Source organism: Neolamprologus brichardi, chromosome 5, assembly GCF_056152115.1.
Source record: "Neolamprologus brichardi isolate AB-2024 chromosome 5, ASM5615211v1, whole genome shotgun sequence".
Taxonomy (NCBI): Eukaryota; Metazoa; Chordata; class Actinopteri; order Cichliformes; family Cichlidae; genus Neolamprologus; species Neolamprologus brichardi.
This window is the reverse complement of record NC_142108.1, coordinates 17,276,807-17,293,610: the sequence shown is the minus strand read 5'-3', so window position 1 is coordinate 17,293,610 and position 16,804 is coordinate 17,276,807. Positions and strand designations below refer to the sequence as shown.

The window sequence follows — 16,804 nt, the reverse complement described above, 5'->3', positions numbered from 1 at the left end:
TAGTGGGTTAATAGCTGATATGCAAATTAGTTGATCGTTCTTAGATTAATGAAAGGTGACTGAATTCTAGCACGAGTGAATGGGATGTGTTGGAGTTTGTTAGAGTGGAGACTCTAAAACACTGAGTTTCCTGTTTTGATGTGCGAGTGAATCCTGCACCCAGATACACAACTCTGAATACATAAGAACAAACGTCTTTTGTGAAATAGCTGATGACATGTCACACATTTTATGATGACGGGGAAAAAGAAAAACTGGATAAAATAGATCTGTGGCCTAAATGAGTGAAAAGCACAGACCTGGGGATTAAACTCATATCTAATAACATATTAGGGTTATGTTGTGTGTTATGTGGCTGATGGATGATTTGGAGTGAATCTAGCTGATGATTTTCCTTTTGTTGTGAAGTTGAGCCTGCCAATTAGTATGATGGTATGATAAATCATGCTAATGGTATGATTTACCCTCCTGAGATGAGGAGCTTATGTCATGACTTAACAAGGCCTTTTTATTTTGATACTTTCACAGTACACTGAAAGTTTTGTTCGATAATCTCTGTTTGAGCAGATCTGCACGATTAGAACAGAAAGCGCTGTACGACACGTCGTCGAGAAAATTGTTACAAGTGAGTTTCTCCGCATTAAAATGGGCTCGGGAGAAAGTCACTTATCTGGGACAATTAGAAAATGAGAGTCCCTGCCTAAAAAGGATTCAGCGAGGTAATCCAATCTAAAGTTCTTCTTTTTCTTTTGAAATGACGTCATTTTGCTGAGAGTGGAGATCAAATGCGACAATAGTTTCCACTATCAGCAAAGAAAGAAAGAATGGATGAATGAATGAATGAATGAATGAATGAATGAATGAATGGAAATAAAAACAAACTGACTGACTGGTAAAAGCTGACAAGACTTGACCACGACTCAAGATTAACCTCCACCTAGACAGGACAAAAGGGTGGATGAATTTATGTGTCTTTTTACAGGAGCAGAACGATGACAGCAACATCCGAGGTTGCATGATGATTTAACTTTTAAAATGCCACTTTCTGTGTCTGTGCATCTAACAAGGGTGTTATTCACTATCTTGTGTTGCTTACAGAGGTAACTGTGACAAAGTGTGCATACGCCTGCGCAGCGCTAACATTTGCATTTTCTTTTCTACAGCATTACAGTTCTTCATGTGTTTGATCATATGATTTATAAGAGGACTAGTTAATGTTTTTCTACTACAGGATTTCTGGGTTTATGTGTGAATAAACTGTGTTTACAGGTTATGAGTTGGTGATGCTGTTACACTGTGTTTTTGGGAAAATGTGAAGGTTACTTTGACAATGTGAATAACATGTGAGAAATTTACTGTGTTGAAACTAGTGTCACTTCTTTCCACAGCTATGGATGGTTAACTTTATGGTCTTTTTATAGCACCTCTGGAACCTGTCGACCTGCGTCTGATCACCGGGATGGTCAATGTGTGTTGCTAATGTTTGTTTTTTCTAAGAATGCATGTAGAGGATTCAGCAGAAGCGGACAAGTGACATGAGAAAAACAAATAAGAGATGCAGTGTTTATGGAATAGTTTAATATGGGGCTCATTAGCTGGCCACTATTGAGCTCCTAGTGATTGATGAGTTGAGTGACTTTGCTTAAAGAGAAGTCACACAGAGGGTTAAATGTTTTTTTTTTTTTTAAGTAACGCAATAGTTACTTTTCAAGTAATTAATTACTTTTAGAATCTTGTAACTCAGTTACTAACTCAGTTACTTTTTTGAAGAAGTAACTAGTAACTATAATTAATTACTTTTTCAAAGTAACTTGCCCAACACTGGAGCTGAGTATTGATGATAGTAAGTAACAGCTAGATGCTGTTTCCATTTGTACCCAGGCCGGTACGGGGAGGTCATTGTGAACCCAATGTAAGAGTTTTTGTATGTTAGCTGCCCAATAGTAGTGTCTAAAATTGGGCAGACGAAGACCACCGTCATTGAATAGATTTACAAACTCTAGCTTGTTTCCCACCCCATATGAAATGTGACAGAATCTTTTCTAACTTATCGAAGAATGCTTTAGTAAGAAGAATAGGGACATGTTGAAAAAGATACAAGAATTTGGGGAGGACATTCATCTTTATTAGATTAACTCTTCCTGCCACTGACAATGGTAGTGAAGTCCAATGGTCACAGTCTTTCCCAACGTTTTCTAATAGGGATAGAAAATTCTCCCTAATCATTTTAGGTATAGAAGAAGAAATAAAAACCCACAGATATCCAAATCTGGTTTCTGTCCACTTAAAGCAGGGGTCCCCAATCCCAGTCCATGAGGGCCGGTGTCCCTGCAGGTTTTAGATGTGTCCTTGATCCATCACAGCTGCTTTAAATGGATAAATTACCTTCTCAACATGTCTTGAAGTTCTCCAGAGGCTTGGTAATGAACTAATCATGTGATTCAGGTGTGTTGACCCAGGGTGAGATCTAAAACCTGCAGGGACACCGGCCCTCATGGACTGGGTTTGGGGACCCCTGTTCTATAGTCTTGCTAATGACCTACTAGGAGTGTTGCAACAGGGACACATGGAAAAGTTGCAGGACAGCGGCCCTCGAGGACTGGAGTTTGAGACCCCTGCCATATAGTATAGCTGCCAATGGACAGATGCAAGGTTATCGATGGTTACAACCTTGTGCAGTAAAGAGGATGTTGTATTACAAGATACAAAAAGCCAGCTGATCGAGTTATTTTCACTAACTCATCTACACAACACATTTTGTATCGCAGCCATGGGAGCTGACTTGAACTGACAACTTCAATCTCCATGTTTCAACTTTATCGTCAAAATAATTTAGAGTTAAATCTCGTAATTATGACTTTATTCTCAAAATCAGCAATAAATGGAGGCACAGTTGCACACTGATGATTTTTGATGGCTGCAGTCTCATTGTTGTATATTTCAACTTCCCCTCGTATATTGTCTTAAAGGTCTGATGGATGATTATAAAGAAATTAAAGTTTTCCCCACATGCAGCTGAAACAGTCATGCCTTGAAAACATGCTTTCTTCTCACATTCATCCAGGCTGCTAAATTCTTCTGCGCTGTGGTGCTTTGTAGTGTCTTTACCCTTTTGTCATTTCGCTTAAACGTCCTGTCTATTTTTTAATTAAAGCAGACTTCAGCACTTCATTCTTTGTGATTGTAAATGCTTAAATAAAACAACTTGAAGAAACAGGTGTGACTCTCCTTTTCAACAATTTTAAGTACACATATATTTGTAAATTGTATACGTATGTACACAGCCTTCTGCTGCTTACATTCTTTCTATTTCATCTGTAGATATTTTGAACATCTTATATCTCTATTGTATTTCTTCTATTGTACCCATTGTAGTTCTTTATAGTTGTTTCTATTGCTTTTAAATAATCATTTATCCTATTTATGCATTTTAAGTGGATTTTTTTCACAGCAAAGGAAGAATGTCATTGCACAGGGAAACAAATATCTTTACTCTGCATATGACAATAAAACTTTGATACACTAAATTATGTTTATGTTTTTTTTCTTACGTGGCCCTCATTTAAAAGGTTTTTTTTTTCTCCCTCTTTTTTCCCTTGCCCCTCCTCTCCTTCGGCCAAAGCAGGCACACCTTTCCCTCCGTGGTCCTCCAGCGTTTCTTACCTTCTTGTCGCTGCTTTGAGCCTCGTTGTCTGGCTGTGAACTCTCACCCCAGCTGCTTGGGAAATGTCATACAGGCAGAGGCCCGTGCTGCAGTAGGGGGGCGTAATAGGAGGAAAAAATAACATTTTCACTGCTCTCACTGCATCTTTTTTTATTCGCGTCTCTGAAGTGCAAGTGCCACATCCCCGCTACCAACACCAGCAGCACCAGCAGCCGCCGATAACTAACCGCAGTCTCAATGCTCACCTCGCATTAGGACTGATATTTAAAAAAAAAAGAAAAGAAAAGAAAAAAATCCGTGCCAGACATGTGAGTAGCAAACCATCGCTTGTCGCTCTCCACTTACCCGTTGACTGCTGTGCGCTCTCGCTATTGTATCCTCACACCAACGAGAACAGATGGTCATTGAACTGTGTCGTTGTGCTTTTGGTGTCACTGTGCTGTTTTCGTGGCTGCACGATCGCGTTTGCGGGGCAGACAGCAGCCTCGCTGGCGGTTTGTTTTGGGCTCTGCGTCGGCTTGGCTAATTGAGCAACGAGGCTGTGATTTTTCGGCTGTAAATAGCTCAGTGGGAGGGAGACCCATTCATTCAGTGGCCGTGTGATAAGTGTGTGTGATGTAGCTATTAGCTCTTTAGCCCGCTTGCACTCATTTCCCCCCCTTCCAAGGTAGCCGTGGATTTGGTGTGGAGGCAAAACCAGCCTGGTGTTTCCAGTCAGATGCGGAGGCCCAGGTTAGAGCGCACATAATGCGGCGGTGTTGATGTGAAATGTGTTTGTGGTCCCTCTGAGGAGCACAAACTGAGCTGGAACCACAAAGCTGATGCAGATGCGTGCACGGGGATGCAGGGGATCATGCAGGAGGTCTCGTTATTCGCTTGTGATCTGGGATGTACTTCAGTGCAAGGAACTCCCTGTACTTTTTTGACTGACTGTAGTATTCTTAAGTGTTCTGTGGGTTTTGTTTGGATTATTGCAACGATTCATTGGTGTACTTACTTCCTTTAAACGCCCCCCCCCCCCCCCTTTTTTTTTTCTTTAAATCCCAAACTTTCACACTGGCATATCCGGAGCTGTCTATTTCCTCAATTAAACTCTGCATTTGATTGGATGCTTTGGTACTAGAAAGATGGCATGATGAGTAGAAATATAACTGCAAGATACTGTGTTGCATTCTTAGGCTATAATTTGACTAATTAGGGTATTTACTCCATTATATATCTAGTAACACTAATGACATCCAGCCATTACACCGTCATCTCTAAACAGTCATGTTTTTTTTTTTAATAACCTTAAAAAATAAATAGTCTTATTACAGTTTTTGGTCCTCAAAGATTATAAAATGGCTACATGAAGTTCTGAATTTGTTGCTTTTTGTAATTAAATTTGTCAGCACATAGTTGAAAGGTGATGGGAAACGTGTGGAGGAGATGACATGCAACAGGTTCAGAGTTTTAAAACTCTGGGATGTTCACAATGACCAAACTCATGCTTTCCATATGGTTGAAGACAAGGTTCCTGCAATGATTTCCAACTCTTCTACTCCTCCGTCCCTCATGGTTTCAGGGGGAAGAACATTAATCCTCTTTGGAAGATGTCAATCCAGCAGACTAACTGGCTTGTGATGCCGATGCCCAGCAGAAGATCCTGGGACTGAGACGCAGATCCCTTTACACTGATGGCCTGGACTGAGTAAGAACAAACATTGTGTTTATTTATTTATTTTTATATGAGCGCTGTGTGTGATAGTGTTTGCTTCATCCGTGACAGGTTTCAGCTGGCCTGCTGAAGCTATGGGGAGCTGTTGGAGCTGTCTATACAGAGACCCCATCCGAGACAACCATCTCACCAAATTTAAGGTCAGGAATCCCCCAAAAATCTTGTATATGTTTTTTTTTTTTCCCTCCTTACATAACGGCTGTCCATTTGTGTCCATTTAAGCTGTAGTAAACTGACGTGCCTTCCCCTTCACTTCACGTCATGCTGTTTCCGCCTCTGCTAGGTCACCAATGTAGACGATGAGGGCAACGAGCTGGGCTCTGGGATCATGGAGCTCACCCAAACTGAGCTCATTCTTCACACACGTAAGAGGGATGCCATCCGGTGGCCATATCTCTGCCTGCGTCGCTACGGCTATGACTCCAACCTGTTTTCTTTTGAGAGCGGCCGCCGCTGTCAGACCGGGCAGGGTGAGTAACATTTTCTCTGATTTTCTGCTTTGGTTGCACGCCTGTAGAGTCGCTGTGGGAGTTGTTGTTGTTTTGTACGTCTTTTTGTACTAACCTAGGTTGCCCTTGTAGTATCGTTAGGTGTGGGCCACTTTGGGTAATTTGAAAGGATTCAAATGTAAGTCATGCAGTCTGCTCTAATTCATTGAACACTCATCAAAGGATGACTTGGTGTGTGTGTGTGTGTGTGTGTGTGGTGGCGGGGGGGGGGGGGAAATGAAATACAACTTTTACTTTTATTTTAAAGGCAGTCAGAGGTGAAGCTGTGTGCTTACATTTGTGGATAGCAGATTACTCTGTTCAAGAATTACAGTTTGAGCTTCGGGTGAAAAACGAAGCGGGCAGTTTTGACTTTTTCTACTCGGCTCTGGACAAGAGCTGTGATGATCTGCGACACAGGAACTGAAATGGGACATAAACTGTTAACCGACGGCTATCCGTCGATGTCCACCTGACAGGAAAAAAATGTCAGTCTTTTGAAGCAAGTGATAGATGAAGTGACTGAAATTAATCCAGAAGTGAAACTGGTATTTTTGCATTGCACCACAAATCATGTGGTGTCATCTAAGTCGGTGCTAAAAATGAACTGTAGTTGATGTAACTAAAATAATTAACTTGGTCGGACTTTGGCTTCACTGCTGGCCGAGCACTTCAAGTCCCTGCTGGATTTTTTTTATTCTCCTCTCAAAGAGGAGAAGTTTACCCACATGATGAAACATGCTCAGAAGATGTTGGCTCTCTTTGGATCTACCTTCATATGTGAACAAACATTCTCAGTGAGGAAGTTAAACAAATCCATATACAGAACCTCTCTGTGGCCATTTCCACCTGAGGCACTGAACCTGACTTCAATGCAGTTGTTCAAGCCCCAAAACAAACCAGACTTCTCTCAGTGATCGAGAAAAAAGGAAGTGACCACCTCTGTAATGTGGCCGATGTCTCTTTCAAGTAAGAAGAAGAGATCTTTGTACGTCCTAAAAGTGTTGTCATTGTGCTCTGTTTTTAAAAAAAAATAGGAATCTTTGCATTCAAGTGTTCTCGGGCAGAAGAGATCTTTAATCTGCTCCAGGAGCTGATGCAGTGCAACAGCATCAACGTGGTGGAAGAGTCGATGATGATGAGTCGCAGCGGTCACACACCAGAGATGGACATGTCTCGCACACCACAGACACCCAACAGTGAGTCACACAACACCAAACGCACACAAACAAAAGGATGCACTTTGAGACTAATTTCAGATGTTAGATGCAGTAATGCGTTGCTAAATTTAGCAGAACTTGTACAAAAAAGGCTTTGCAACTTTATTTTGGAGTGTTTTTCTTAAGCTGATGAACTATTTTCCCACACACTTTCTCAGAGTGATGAGTCTATCACCATCTTTACTTCTGAATGACTCAGCCTCTTTAGGAAACTCTTTTTATACCCAGTCATGCTACCGAGCTGTTGCCAGTTAACCTATTAAACGATTTCTTTGAGTCTTTGGTTGCCACTGTTTAAACAGTTCCTGGCATCAAAATGAGATGATATGGCTGCTTGATAAGTTAAATGCCTAATCAGTGTGTGAGAAATGGAGGTTTCCATGTCACGTTCTTCTAAATGACATATTAGACCTTTTCATGCTTGAAATGCTTAATTATGAACTCATAATTGAAGAAAAGTTGGCAGTTTCTGGAGAAAAACAAATTAGCCTTTTTTCCCCATTAGGAGTTTTATGAGAAGCTTTTCAGGTTATGAAGTTGCCCCAGTTTTATCATATTTGTTTTCAGTCTTTGCTACTTTAGTGAGAGGCAGGGAGCCTGTCCAGGACCTAATAGCAAAGTGGAACGCTTACTGAGGAGCCTTTAGGTTAAAGAGCCCAAGATTTCCATTCAAAATCAGTGAACACCAAAACAGAGCTAGAAGAGAGTCAGTGTTGAGCAGTCATGTTGCTCATTAACGGTTGCATGTGTTAAAGAAGACAACAGTTTGGCAACAGGTTCACTATTTGAAGGTAAAATTGTTTCTACTGCCCCCAAGTGGTGACAACATCAATTTCTTCAGGTTTAACCAACAAATGAGTAGTGACATCTCATCTCATTTAACACTTTGAAGCGTAACACAGCCAGAAAGACTTGCTTTCATTATTACATTTACATTACTGTATCAGGAAAAGACACTACCATGTCAGCTAACTGAACCTCTGTAAATGCACTTCAAGCATTCCTTCAAGCACTTCAAATGGTCCTAAAAATGGATATCACTGTTCTCCTCTTTGGCTGGAGGATGAAACAAAAAAAAAAAAAGAAACATGAAAAATCAAAACATTGTCATGTTTTATTTTTGATTGTGAAAGTGCTGCTGGTCTTAAAAGGTTTGCTTTGGTGGAGGTAAAGTTCCTTCTTCTTTGGTGATTTATTATTCTTGTTGATATAATCCCTTTTTAATGTTTTTTTTTTTTAATGTATCCACTGATTTACTGCAAAAAGGATTTTAAATAACACTTTAACATTTAATACTTTACGTGACAGCCTCACCTGATTTTCTTTTTCTTTGCCAGTACCAGCTCCAGCATTTCCTATCCAGGCTTTTCCCAATGGATACCCTGGTTATCCAATCAGAGGAGATTCCTCTCAACCATCGATTGCTGATGATCATGGACATAGCCTCATGGGTTTGGAAGACCAGGTGAGACCTCTCAGTGCGCTTTTAACTGGACTTTAGCTGTGCTGTTTCCCAATGAGACAAAGTCTTTATTTTCTCTTACAGACCCACACCTATGTAAATACTGTGAGCATGGAGGGGGATCTTTCCATGCGTCATTGTGTGCACTCTCTACCTGAGGTACGGCCTAGCACTTTTCCTGAAACAACACGGGGAGCCATGCCTGTAGGGGGCCAAGGAAATCCGCAGTCCAACCTGCGGTGCTGTCCCCTCGAGGAGCATAAAGATCCTCAGGTGTTCCTACAGACGTCCTCGCAGGAGGTCAAATTCATGCTTGGTCCCACTCCAGCGCAAAGGCATCTGCTGGAGAGAGAGAGGGAGAGGCACGGGCACAATCCTCACAACCTTCAGCCAGTAGAGGGCGCAGCAAGCTCAGAGACGGAAGGAGACGAGCCCTCTATGCACCTGTGCAACTCTCACTCCTACCACCATTTCCATCATCACATGCACCGGCACCTGGGCCATGAGCACCAGGAGGGCTGCCAGAGTGGCGAGCTCACGTACGAGAATATCAACGGCCTGCGAAGCGGCCGTAAGCAGCGTCTGAGTCCCAGCAGCGTGTCACAATCCGTAGGTTCAAGCAGCAGTAGCAGCACCGGGGACAGTCATTCTCACTCCCTCTTACACGGTCACGGGCCGACATCCCTACCCCTGCAGGGGTACTCCTGTGAGAGGGGCATGGGTGGAGCTCATCGTCGGACAGCTCTGCTTAACTACGAGAACTTACCCTCTCTGCCACCGGTGTGGGAGTACAGCGCACTCCAGCGGGATGATGAGCAGGAAGAGGAAGACGATGACCAGGATGATGAGGAATATGAAGAAGAAGAGGAAGATTTTGATGAGTACGAATTCTCAGAAGGCCCCGGGACACCCAATGGTTACCATCAAGACGGCCGGGGCATACACAGAGACGCCCTGCAGAACTATGTCAACACAGAGCAGGTCCAGCCTCCCCGGCTTCGACACGCCTGCCCCCCGCATCCACGGTCGTGTCACCCAGACAGAGGGGGGCGAATATTTAGCTTTGATTTCCGCAGACGATCGAGGTCAGGGGTTGGAGGTTGTGAGCACAGCCACATGCCTCCTTCGCGGCAGCTGAATTACATCCAGGTGGACCTGGAAGGAGAGCCTCCCTGCCAAGCCCTCAGCAGCGGGGGTGCCCAGACCCAGCCACAGCACCAGCGCCTACCACCCAAAAAATGTGGTCCGCAGGCACCCCGGCGCAGCGAATGCTACGCAGTCATTGACCTAAAGAAGACCGCTGCCATGTCCAACCTGCAGAAAGCTCTGCCCAGGGATGATGGGACTTCCAGAAAGACTCGCCACAACAGCACAGACCTGCCTCTGTAAATGGTGTTCGAACTGAAAAGGAGCAATGAAGACAGACAGACTTATCCTCATCTTAGCACACTGGACCCTTCACTGTCATCCATCCATTCAACTGTTGGGCTGATCAGTACAGTACAGGTACCTAATTAGAAACTTACTGAAACCTAACTGTGCATATACAAGCAAAAGAGAAATCTCTGAGGAGAATTTGCCATTTTATTTTGTGTTGTCAGATATTTGGTGTAAAGCTCTCTGGAGAAATCTGCATTTTTTTGTTGCAGATGATTGCTGGATATTTGAATATTATTATATCTAACCATAAAGTCACATATGTGTATGTAAAATATATGTATATATGACTTTTGGCTTAGTTTGGCCGAGAGTTTAGCAGAGAGTTATACGTAGAAGCATTCGTTGCCATAATGTTTTAGTGCAAATTTTTTAAAACCATCTACACTCATATTTGTTGTTGCTCCTATCATATAGTTTGCCAAACACGTTGAGTGTCAGAGTTATGAACCTCATCTCCGAAATTATGTTGTTAGCATGAAGGATGGTAATGGTTCCTCCCAGATACTGGTCAATGTTCATACCTCATCAAAAGCACTTAAATCTAATGTTGTGGCTAGTAGAAGAGACCATTATTTGTTACTGTATGCCTATAGAGCATTTTGCACACAATCCTATGGAATTGTATTTCATCTTTTTTTTTTTTTCCTTTTTTAAGGAGTTATTTAGTTCAGTCCTAGCTTAAAAAAAGAGATGGCTTAAACAAATCGAAGAGAATGTGATATTTGAAGAAATATACTAAACTAAATGATGGTAAAAGTAGCACACATGCATTAAATGAGCTTTAGCTCCCTCCTGTCAACATGCAGCAATTGAAAAAGTAGCATATCAACTTTGATCACACCTCCTGCTTATCATCTCAAACCTGCAGGAGGTTCACGCTTGTCACATTGCACTTTTGTCCCTGGGCCGCTGAAACGCTCTTTGTCACCACTCCCGCGCCACTGGAGCCACAGGTTGTGTCCTTTTACCAAAAACAGGGGTTCAAATATTTCCCGGAGATAATAATGTAGATAGTTTATTTAAATGTTCTTGACAGAGACGCTGATAACCTCAAATCGTGGCATTAAGCTATAACCTCACACAAAATGTTGTCCGTTATCAGGTACGGATGTTCTGTTTGAAAAAGGGTTGTCGCAAAATCATCCACTCAAGATTTTTGTGAGAGAAATTATCAACCAATTATCAGATATTTATTTATTTATTTCACTTTAATTTATTCTCTCTCTTTTGTTTTGTTTTGTTTTCCACGTGACGACCAGCGTTTTGTAGTCCAGTTGGTAATATGGAGACCAAAGTTTCACCTCAGATTACCACTGGACACTGATGTATTACTGTTATAACTGTGCTTATTTATATTTTAAACAAAAAGACTGTATTTATATTTTAAGTGCCAAAACTTAATTGCAAACTGTACGATGAATAAAATCAAATGTGCCATTTGGGTTGGTAGAAATCTATAGGACAGAAAGGCATAAGAGGAGAACAGTCAGAAGACAAAAAGAAAAAGAAAATCCTGCTTTTTAAGGATAACACAAGCTAAAATAATAAAATCTGCACATTCCACCTCATCCACATCGACAGCCATTTCGAAGGGGCATATAAGAATGGTAATCTTGTGGTCTGATAATCACTGTTAGGGTGGTTTTTATGCTGCTACTTGTACATACTGACAGTAGCCCATGTAAGCTACATGAAAAAAAATGTGATGTCAGATCCTTATCATATCGTTGATAGAAGTAGCATTGTTGTGTTCTCCTGAGATTTTTTTGTTTTCTCAGAGCTGTAGAAATGTCACGTACCATTTAATTGAATGTTTTATTTGACCAATATTTCATGTAATCGAGATTGTTTTCTGATTAACTAACTGTCTGGTATGGGGAGAGTTAATGGAAGCACACGGATCTCTCTTTCTTTGTTGTTCTTTTTTTTTTTTTTTTAAAAATGAGCGTTCACATCAGGGTGATGTTTTCAGCCTATAAAGGAAGGCCAGATGTTCTATGTTTACACATATGCGGGCCTTCAGATGCAGATGTATTGTGGCATTAAGCTGAAGTTGGTCTTTTTTTTTTTTCACGCATTTTTCTAAGCATTTCGATTAAATGAGACAAAAATGTATTTTTTAACATCTGTGCATGAATTGAAGTATTCAAGCTGAGTGGATACAACTTTTTAAATGTGTTAAGAATAAACAGAGCCCAACCAATTTATTGGTGTGCAGATGTTATCGCACGATATTAGCCGTTTGCTGATATATTAGTGTTAGGGTTTATAATTTTCGATAAATAAAAATTAAAAAGGTAGAGAATAGACCAAAAAAAACCACCCTTCAACCATGCTGTTGATGTTGCATGGTTTGTCCAACAGAGGGCACTCTACAGCAACAAAACAACCAGCTGATCCAAGAGTTGGCCAGAGTGTAAAGTCATAAAAAAATAACAAGAAATAAAAAAAAAAAAAAAAAAAAAAAAATGCTGGGTAATTCTTTTTGTTTAATGTGCCCGAAAGAGAGAAAACAAATGTTTATATCGCAGTATTGGATATTATCTTAAAATTTTGTAAGGACTCTTATGTGCTTGCGTGAAGATAAAACCTAAATTCTTCTGTTCCCTGAAACTATATATTATCATATTTCAATTCCCACTTCAGATATTTTCCTCAAATAGAAAAACAAAACAGAAATAAGAATTTGTGTGAACCATTATAGATGTAAAATTTTGAATTATTGCTCAAATATTGTTGTACTACTGTTACTTTCAAGACAGAGTAGTAAATGTTCAGATTTTCTAAAATTTGATAATATGTAACCAGCAAGTTTTTTTTTTTTATAAAAATATTTTTGCCCTAATTACTTATTAAAATCTTCAGATAATTAGTTAAAAGATGGCTACCAATATAAAAAATCTGCTACTGTTTTATTTTAAGTGATCAAAAGGATTTTACAACAACAAATGTTATCTATCATTTTTTTAACAATCCATTTAAAACTACAAACAAACTTGAAACTGTGAAACTCTCAAATGATTGACAAAGCCGTTAATCAGCTTTCATTGTAGTAAAATAAGTGTAACTTAGCTTGCTAACTTTACATAAGTTGCTTGTTGTTTTTGATTTTGTTCTTTGACAAAAAAAACACGTTAACTCTCCTATTTATAAAAAAAAAAAAGGACCAACTTGTAGCTGCCATTTTTGTCAGATTTATGAGGACATTGTTGCGATACATCAGAGGGATGTTTACATTTTTTGCAATAATATGTAATTCGTTGTTTTGCCAATCCAAATTGGACCAATATTTGAAGATTATTGAAATGTATAGTCTAAAGAAGTGTGGTCTTAATGTATTTAATCATGTTTGTCTATGAATCTTATTATTTGAGATACAATGTTCATTTTTCAGCTTCAGTAGAGTGAATTTAACTTTAAAAAGAAAAATGTTTTTTTGACTGTCAGTTAGCTCAACATGAACAGTGCCATATATTATGTTACCATTGCCAATACTTCAGAGTTTATTGCATTACATTTTTCAAAGCTGTGGTGATGTATCATAAACGACTCCGTAAGTCAATCATCCATTTTCTCAGAATAATGTTACGTGTGGTTTTATAGGTGTTATAAAATTCTGCACCATTACCGTGATTGCCACTGTTTATTGATTAATAATCAATGACGTAATTGTTTTTCAAATCATTCAGCTTCAAAGTACTGATCTTATCTCATCGCTACTGAGGTCAAACGAACTCGGGAGCCATAAGATAACGGCACCCACCTCATTACTCACTGTGATTGGCCTGGTGCCGATGCTGTCTCAAGCATTTACTTTTCATAAACTTTAGTATTTATGCCTAAGGCATGGTTCACAGGTTGTTAGTGTGGTGTGGTTGTTTCTGCTTGTGCAATCTGCAGGGCAAGTGGCAACGAGTCCTCCCATTAGGTTCCCCAAAACAGCATTTATTTGAAGGGGTTGTTTTAAAATAAAAGTCAAAATAAAAATAATATATATTCTTTGTGTTTACTGTGAAAGCGTAATTGCATACCTTTATCCGTTAAAAAAAAAAAAAAATCTTGTTGTGCCTTGCATTTTCAAGCTGAAGAAATATCTTTACTGCCATTGATTGCAGCATCCTGATGGAGAAAAGAAAGTCAGCACCTCTTGAAGGTTTGGAGACTGAAAGCAAAATAGCCTTTATTTGTCTTTTGTGTTGTACTTTGTAGTCAATCCTGATGGTCAATCACTGTATTTTTTTTCCCTCTTTATTTTTCTGAAATGAAGTTTTGTTAAAAGAGAAGTTTGGCATTTTCGGAAAAATGAATATTTGCTTTCTTACTAAGAGTTAGTTTGATGCCGCAGACACTGTGATATGAAAGATGTAGACATAGGTTTGTGAAGCCCTGGTTTGAAGCCTCAATTTTAACATGTTATCTGCTGCCATGATTTATTTATTTATTTTAAATTTATTTTTAATTTGGCACATTTTGAACAGAGGGTGGCATGCTAATTTATCAGCTAACGCTGGCAATCTTGGGTAACTTGGAGAGCACATTGGTGTTAAGTAACATAACACTAAAATACTAAAAGAAAATTCTTTAAAAATAGAATTTCATTTAGTTTTTTTTTTTTTTTGGAATACTATTTTACTGTTTAATTATTTGAAATGGCAAAGGGGAAGGCTAGTAGACAGCTAATGCTAGCAGCCACTTGTGTTGGTAGGCTAACTACCTTTTAAAATGCTGTTATAAAAATATTCATAACTCACCACTTTAGAGTTGTTATGAAGTGATAAATAAATAAATTAATTAATTAATTAATTTTTTAATTTACACGGTTTAAAAATGCTTATTTATCCTGAATGACTTGGCAGTTCAGCAGCTTTATATGTGTTAAAACTATAAGGTTTATCATGCTCCCACCTAGCTTAGCTCAACTTGACTTAGAGACTGAAAAGCATCCTATCTTTATTTGCCCGCGCTCTGCTTGTCAAAGTCCTGCTCAGCTGATTTTGTGTTTTTAAAGCCAAATTAATATAAAAATGGACATTCAGGAGCAAAGAGGAGTACTGAAAACTGAAAACTGTCAGTGAAGTTAAGCTATCTAGAATGACTACTGTACATAAGAAGCATACTGTGGTAGTATTATGAATCGTTTCTGTCTGACAAAATGTTTAAGTTTGAAACACGTGGATAAAATGTCTATTTCTAATCTTTTCTGAAGGTGTCATAGTATAGTTGAAGAAAAGAGACATATTTGTGTTAGTGGTTGAATGTTACGCTTGATTAATTTCTCTGAGACTTCTCGGAGAAATCCAGTTTGCCAGCTCAAGTTTGGGTATTAAAATGTGAATTCACCTTATTAACAGCATTGTTTCTAAAGTTTTTTTTTTTTTTTTTTTAAATTTGATTATTTTATTTGTTAAGCACTGTAGTTAAAATAAAAATTGCAGAGGCTCAGAGGTGTTGCTTGGCAGATTCCACTACCTTTAGACTTAAACAGGGCAGCTGCTTCAAGTAGTTGACAATCTTCACACTGAACTAGCAGTCTGCAAGCGGCAGCTTTATATTTACTGTAAAGACATGAGACTGGTGGTGTTCTCATCCAACTCTTGAAGGCAGATAAAGCATTTTTCCTAAAAATGTGGGACCATTCTTTTAAGTTGTTGAAATCAAATCTGAATATTTCAGAGTTTTTATTTGAGCCAACTTGAGACGGACAGTGATTTGTAAAAGTCTGAGCAGTGAAAAAGCCAAACTCAGTATGACTGGAAAGGTGTGAATCATGACTAGTGTGTTGTGCAGCATGCATTGTCGATTATAAGTAAAGATTATTGTCTTTGTCATCTAACCGTCAGGTGACGCTAACGTCAGCGTCTGATTTCCCATCAGCTGCAGCCTCTGTAGGTATAGCTGAATGAGGAAATAAAACATCTTTTTTGTTGTTTGTTTGTTTGGGGGTTTTTTTGTGGGGCGGGGGGCTTGTATATGAATCATGTGTCGGGTTTAAAGAATACAGTGGGAACAGAAAGGCCAGCAGTTATACATCACATCGTCTTCATCAGTGCTTTCCATCACCATAAATAATCATAAAAATGGCATATTGTAAAATCTCAACTTCTCGTTCATGCTACAAGATCTTTGTCAAAATACTGAAAAGCATCAGAAAACTGTAATATCATATTATTATTATTGTTATTATTGTGTTTTTTTTTTTTTTTTTTTTTTTAAATCTGGTTTGTTTTTGTCCGGGTGTAATTGCCACCGGGGGTGATGTACATGTACGGGTCGGAGCTGTACATCTTTTTTGTGACTGATTTGTGTATTTACATACAGTTTGGGCTAACTTTGTGACTATTATATGAATTTATGAATTGAATGAGTGCCAAATATGCTTGAGCATGACAAAATCTGGGACCTGCAAGGAGCTGCAGGCACTCTGACTCATCAGAGTGATGCCTGAGTGACTCACTGCTGTTGTAGACTCTCCTTGAGTTTTGAATGCACAGCTGAAGGTTTAATCATGCTTAATATTTTTTATGAAAACGAGGAGGGGGGCTTCTTTGTTTTGGTCTCAGTTTGAAAAACCTTCTTCAGATATTTGTTGTACATTTCTGTGTCCAATCATGGCTTATTAATGAGTATGCAGTGATGGTCTTATCATGCTGCCATTAGAGGTGACTATAAAGAGCTTCATTTGTTGAACTGTCAAAGTCATTTTGGGTCATTTTCATTCTTAAATCATTCCACACAGAGATGCGTTGTATGTTATCTAAACTCCTCTTCATCCCAAAAACAAGGTGAGCCTGACATCTGGTGAATTTTACCCTG

General features: G+C 39.3%; 1 protein-coding gene across 2 annotated transcripts; it reads left to right on the top strand.

Moving 5' to 3' along the window:
- Positions 1-3,756: 3,756 nt before the first annotated feature.
- Positions 3,757-16,125, top strand: frs3 (fibroblast growth factor receptor substrate 3). 2 transcript variants are annotated; one of them, XM_035904329.2, is made up of 7 exons: positions 3,757-3,972; positions 5,229-5,354; positions 5,433-5,521; positions 5,665-5,851; positions 6,907-7,068; positions 8,433-8,554; positions 8,636-16,125. In XM_035904329.2, the coding sequence occupies exons 3-7, from the start codon at positions 5,456-5,458 to the stop codon at positions 9,938-9,940; spliced, it is 1,842 nt and encodes a 613-aa protein (XP_035760222.2). In that variant the 5' UTR covers positions 3,757-3,972; positions 5,229-5,354; positions 5,433-5,455; the 3' UTR covers positions 9,941-16,125. The 2 variants fall into 2 exon arrangements, with proteins under 2 accessions (XP_035760222.2, XP_006783358.2); XM_006783295.3 differs by having other exon boundaries at positions 8,427-8,554.
- The last annotated feature ends 679 nt before the right edge of the window (positions 16,126-16,804 follow it).